The sequence below is a fragment of the Vombatus ursinus genome, unplaced genomic scaffold, assembly GCF_900497805.2.
Source record: "Vombatus ursinus unplaced genomic scaffold, bare-nosed wombat genome assembly UNPS02014167.1, whole genome shotgun sequence".
NCBI lineage: Eukaryota > Metazoa > Chordata > Mammalia > Diprotodontia > Vombatidae > Vombatus > Vombatus ursinus.
Genome location: NW_020953945.1, coordinates 1,813,827 through 1,819,826, shown reverse-complemented (window position 1 = coordinate 1,819,826; position 6,000 = coordinate 1,813,827). Strand labels below are relative to the sequence as shown.

Here is a 6,000-nt window from a genome sequence, read left to right as displayed (position 1 = left end):
GGAAATGTGTTTTGCATGACTGCACACATATAACCTATGTCAAATTGCCTTCTCAGTGAGGGAGGGTGGGAGGGAAAGAATTTGTAACTCAAAATTTGAAAAAATAGAATGTTAAAATTGTTTTTTACATGTAATTGGGGAAAAAATAAAATATTAAATTAAAAGCAAAAAAAGCCAAGACCCAAGTCCAGAAAAGGCTGTATTACATCAACAGCAGAACTGGAGAGTCTAGAATAAGGCAGTCCTCTTGTCCAACCAGCACGAATGAGACCTAGAACGTTTAAGTGAGGCCAGTAACGAAGCGACACTGATAATGCCGATGAGAACACTGGGGAAATCTCAGCAAACATCTGCTCCAATGTTTGAGTTCCTGAGACTTTACAAGCATGGAGGCAGTTGCTACAGAACATGTTTATGAAGGGAACACAATGATTTCCGCCATCAGCCTCAACGGTGAAGGATCTGCCAATTATTAGCTTCTTTCTGGGGGATTAGAAAACACCATGAACAAACCCTTTCTGGGGGTGACCCCTGCGGTAAACAGCACTGAGCTGAGCAATCAGCATTTCTGGGGGGGATAAAAAAGGAGCATGGAGAGAAAGTACTTGGACCCCCCAGGCTCGGGCCATCCTGGCCCTCTCTGACCAGGTTATTTGGAGACAAAGAACCCATGGCCCAGACCGAGCCAGTGGAGGCCCCCAGCTGTGGGGGGTGGGTGCAGAGGGCTTGCCTGCTGTCTCGGTGACTTGGAGACAGTCCAGTCCTGCTGGTCCTTTCCCAAAAAGCACAGTGCCACCAAGTCCTGACTTGTGGGCTGGGCAGAGGAGGTATTTAAGAAACGCTAAAGGAAACGAACAGCAGGTCATGAAGTATCCTCTGGGGACCATCTTCTGTCCCTGACAAATCCAGTAACTAAAGCCAAAAGATTGCAATAGATTATTTTATTTTCTAATTAGCCCAGGGCCCAAATTCACGGCTTTCTTCCCTTCTTGCGTAAAGACTGTCCTTCTCCTGAAAAGGCAATGAATCGGCCTCCAGCTTCCTCCTAGATGGGAAGAGAAAGGATCAGTGTTGGGGTAAACCCCCTTGGCTTCCTCCAACAGCCTGAGGGCCCCTCTCAGAGACCAGATTTTCCACATATACCTCGTCCAGCTCACCCCAGGCCCCAGGGACCCCCCATCAGCTCCTGGGTGAGGGGCACTAGGGCACAGACCAGCAGAGAAACCGAACTCTGTCACCAGGTTTGTTTCCATAGGGCTATACCTTCGCTGGGTGTCGATCCAGAGGAAGGGGATACAAATGTAAAAACTGTCACAGACCCGGCCCTGAAGCAGCTTACAACGTACAGGAAATGTGTACAGACACACAATAAAAGGTACGGAGGCGGGGAGGGGGGAGGGAGGAAGAGAGCCAAAGCATTCTGGGAGAATGTGAGGAAGGACAGAGACTCTGAACTGGGGATCAGGGGAGTCTTCACAGAGGGGGCTTTGAAGGGAGAGAAAGCTTATGAGAGCTGGGGGTGGGCTGGGCAGCCCAGGCTGGCACGTGGCGGGGAAAGCCTGTGTCCTGACTTGGCTGGACTGCGGCAGGCCTTCTCACTGGGCCGAAGGATCTGCAGCACATTCCTCCAGAAATCATTCGACCCAGAAGAGTGTCTGCTCCAGCAGGGCCCGAGGGAGATGACACACCGAGAAAGGGGCCATTGCCCCAGCCTCCGCTCATAAGACACAAAGGATGCATGAGTGTTCTGGTTCTGTTTCTGATTTCAGCCACTGGATGCTTCCAGGATGAGGAGCATCAGCCTCGGCTCTGAGCGTGCCAGCCGAGCTGAGCCTGCCTCTGTCCCAAGGCTACCAGACTGGCAGATCAGAGCCAGGGGCCCGGCAGACACACTTTATCACCATTTCAGCCAATGCTCCGACAAAGGCCCTCACGCCTGTCTTGTGGACAAGACGGAGAGATTCGGGCTGGATGACAAGCAGCTAGGTGATTTGGGAATGGCCGGATGGCTGAACCGAGAGCGGCCTGCGCAGAGAGAAGCATTTCTCCAACTACTTTATCAATGCCATGGATGACAGAGGCGTAGGTGCACCTTTACCACATGGGCAGCAGACCCAGAGTGAACAAGTGGGATGAAGGAATCAGGGCCCAAAGATCCTGACAGGCTGCTCTCTGGGCCTGGATCAAGATGGAATTTAATAGGTCTGAATGGAAAGCCTGACACAGGTCCAGAAAGTCACCTTCACAAGCACAAGGGGGATGAGGTGTGTCTACACAGCAGTCTGCTTGGACAACATCTGCAGGTTTGCAGGGACAACACAAAAGGAAGCCAATTTTGGCCCGTGTCATGAGAGGCACAGCTTCCAGAAATAAGGAGGCAGGGGCCTTGCTGTACTGATCCAAGCAGACTATGCATGGAGAATTTTCAATTATGGCTGCCATACTTTAAAAAATGATATTTTTTTCCCAATGAACAAAAATCTATTTTGTCTGTCCTACCTCCCCTTGAAACAAATGGAGTCAGACAAAACAAACTCATTGCACGCTCACGTCCACTAAACATGAGCCTCCATCTACCCCTGGGCGCCCCGTTTTAGGAGGACAGTGCTAAGTTCTGGAGCACCCAGAGGAGGTGACAAGGCAGTGAGAGGGACGAGCAGGTCATCCAAGAAGACCCAGGGGTGAAGAGGACCATGCAGCTGACGGGCCACCATGGAAGAGCGATCAGAGCGCTCTGCTGGGTGCCAGAGGACGGACAAGCAGCAATGGAGGGCGCCAGGTGTTCCCTGAGAGGCAGACCCAACCTTCCCACCACTGAGTGCCTGACCCCAAGTGGGAAGGGGCTGCATTGGAGTTACTGGGTTTCCCTTCATGAAAGGGCTTCCAACAAAGCCTGGGTGGGTGGGGGGAAGGGGCTCACTTGGGGAGCTTATAGAGAAGTCCTGCCCAGGCACGGACCGGCTGCAATAGACGGCCTCGGAGGGCCTTCCTGTGCCTGGAATTCTGGGGCTGTGCAACTGACAGGCTCTCTTCCCACTGGGCCACCCTGCCCTGGGATCTGGTGTCTGGGAGACCCCTGGTGCTCTCTGGGTCCCATGGCCCCATGGGCAGGAGAGGAACAGCGTACCTGACGCTTCACTCCCCAAACCTATTCCTCAATCTAAGGTGACATCATCTGTCTGGTGACGTGGGTCAGAACCAGGCAGGTCGGCTGTCTTCTGGTGACAATCTGCCATTCACGTAAAGGCAAATCCCTGAACCACCCCAAGGTAGACCATTCTCATGTTGTAATTCGAGCTTGGACTATTTCAAATGAAACTTCTTAGGCCAAGGAGGAAGGAAAAGGTACCTAAATGGAAGGGTGCAGAGGCCCAGACAGGCAGCGGTGATGCCCCATCCGCCTACTGGACTCTAGCATCTAGAGGGCGGGGATCTGTCTTAGCGAAACTTTCTGCCGCCCCCAGTAACAAACGTAACATTCTAGACACACTTTTTAAAAATACTGCAGGATATAGACTTAAACGGGATTATTCATTCTGATCATTTAACCCGCAATCTTAGTTAATTCTGTCCCCACAGCGCAGAGTCCAACCTTTCTCTCCCTAGAGGTCAGCCAGCACCGTGGCACATGGCACCCTGAACAGCTTCTTCATCAGGGAACACCTCCCAGCTCATGGAAATGTCTGGACTGTCCTTGCCTAGAGTCTAAACTGTGAATTTAGTCCTCTTCCTCCTCTTTAGTTAGCTATTTCCAAAGCCCAACAAGGCTGGCCTGCAACAATCCTGTGGGCGGTGGTAGAAGGCGATACAGCCAGGCTCCAAGCCTCAAATGTGCCCTCAGCCCATGTCCTCACGACCCAAGGGTGACAACACCAGCCAAGCCCAGCTCAGGCAGGCTCTACAAAGAGCCCCAGCAACAGACAACGGTGTCACCTGAGGACAGACCTTGCTAAGGAGAGGGGTTCATCACTGCAGGGATGATAAGCAGCCATCTGCACTAGGGGAAGGCCCTGTGCCCAGCTCATCTCAGACCTCAGAAGGGCAGGTCTAAGGGGTGCAGGGGAAGAAGCTGTTTGGTTTTCTCTTATCCCTGGCCTTGGATCAGACAACTGAGAAAAACTTGGATTCAATATAAATGTAATGAAATCGTGAAAACTCACCTCTTCAACTTTTTTGACCATTGGACGTGAATTTCGAATGAAAGTGATCTTACCAAGTTTAAAGTCATAATTAGGAATTCCTCTGAAGAAAGAAGGAGGAAGAAACATTAACTGAAGAAAAACAACCCAACAATCCCCCCTTGGAGGCCCAAAGCCAGAGCAGCCCCCACCCCTGAGGACGGGCTCCTCTGATCTACTGGCAGATGGAGGGGTGAGGCCCTTGCTCTTTGGGCGCGTAGGATCATCAGAGCCTCGGACAGAGAAGGCAGAGGTAAGATAAGTGACTTCTCTGATTCCAGACCACACTCGGAAGGGGAGTCACACCTAGATCGTCTGACCCTGGGAAATAAATTATCCGAGATCTATGGCAAGCCAGTTTGGACAGGCTGGGCTCACCATACAAAGTATGTAGGAATTTGGAGTCAGGAGACTTGGGTTTAAGTCCCAGTTCTGACACCCACTAGCTGCACCTCCTTGGCTTAGTCATTTCATCTTTCTGAGCCTCAGTTTCCTCATCTGTACAACAGGGTTTCCATACCTCCTACTTCATGGGGGCTGCTGTAATAGGATACCTGGGACGGGGCACACACGTTACAAAAAGACCCCCCACCCCCATTCAGATTGTGAACCACTGGTTCAGAAGGTCACAAGGTCAGACCTGAAACCCAATTCCTGACTCCAAACCCAAGGCCGACCTTTCAAAAGAGCCAGAGGCCCAGAGAAGGCTCGAGCCTCCCGAGTCTGCCGCAGGAGGAGTGCCCCGAGAAGTCAGGGAGGCAGGCCCACGCACAAACACTCACCTTTTAATGTCTCCAGGCTTTATCGGGGAAGGACTAGGTTCTATGCCTTTCTTCTTCCCGTCTAATCTGTTTCCAGAGCCAGAGAAGGCCTAGGAAAGCAAAGGGCTGAGAAACGCTCATAGCCAACACATCCTACATTATGAGTATTTATTAAGCATCGACCTTAGGCCAAGCCCTGGGCTTGCTGTTGGGGACATGGAGGTGGAGGGGAGGAGGGCAAGCCTTCCAGGCCTGGGGGACAGCAGGTGCAGAGACTGGAGTGGGAAGGGCAGCCTGGAGGCCTGCCTGGCCAGTCTAGAGGGGGAGAAAGGGAATCACCAAGGCTGGAATGGCAGACTGGCGCCAGAAAGGGTAGAGCTTTAAACACTAGGTGTTTGTATCTGGTCCTAAAGGGGAGAGGGAGCCACAGAAGTTTACAGAGCAGTGCAGAAACGTGTCCAGCCCCTGCAGCTGTGTGAAGGATGAGAGAAGGTGGAGCCTAGATGCTGGATGGAGCTAGCTCTAGGCTGGTGGCTATGTGAGCAGAGAGAAGAGGACAGATGGGAGAGATGTGGTGAAGGCAGAACCGACGAGGCTTGGTGGCTGATGGAGGCCAGAGCCTGGAGGTGCCTCCACAGACAGAGGCTCAGGAGGGGCCAGATTGTGAGTGCAGCGGTTGGCATCTTATCTGGCGATGCAGGTGTAACACAGGAGGACTGTGGTCATTGAGACGCCTGCGGGCGTCCAGCCTGAAATGCCCAGCAGGCAGTGGGAGGCCCTTAGGACGACACCATGTCCTGCACGTTTCCCCGTGCAAAGCCAGAGCCTGAAGGCACACCTTTCACATTAGAAGTGAGAGTGGTCTAGTCAGAGGAGGGCTGGCTGTCCTCGAGGGACAGCGAGGCAGCGCAGTGGACTGAGCCCTGGAATTCAGATCTGGCCTCTGCCCCTGGAAAAGTCACTTCTGCACTCCCAGCCTCAGTTTCCTCATCTATAAAGCGCACACAATAAGAGCACCTGCCTCTCAGGGTTGTGAGGATAATTAATATTTCTAAGTTCTT

At 52.4% G+C, this 6,000-nt stretch overlaps 1 protein-coding gene across 1 annotated transcript in view; it reads right to left on the bottom strand.

Moving 5' to 3' along the window:
- Positions 1 to 926: 926 nt before the first annotated feature.
- UFD1 (ubiquitin recognition factor in ER associated degradation 1) overlaps positions 927 to 6,000 on the bottom strand; it is a 28,478-nt gene continuing 23,404 nt past the window's right edge. Inside the window, exons 10-12 of the mRNA XM_027859400.1 lie at positions 4,961 to 5,049; positions 4,161 to 4,242; positions 927 to 1,045 (exon numbers count right to left, since the gene is read on the bottom strand). Coding sequence (XP_027715201.1) covers positions 971 to 1,045; positions 4,161 to 4,242; positions 4,961 to 5,049 — 246 coding nt within the window. The 3' untranslated portion in view covers positions 927 to 970. The remainder of the gene's footprint in view (positions 1,046 to 4,160; positions 4,243 to 4,960; positions 5,050 to 6,000) is intronic.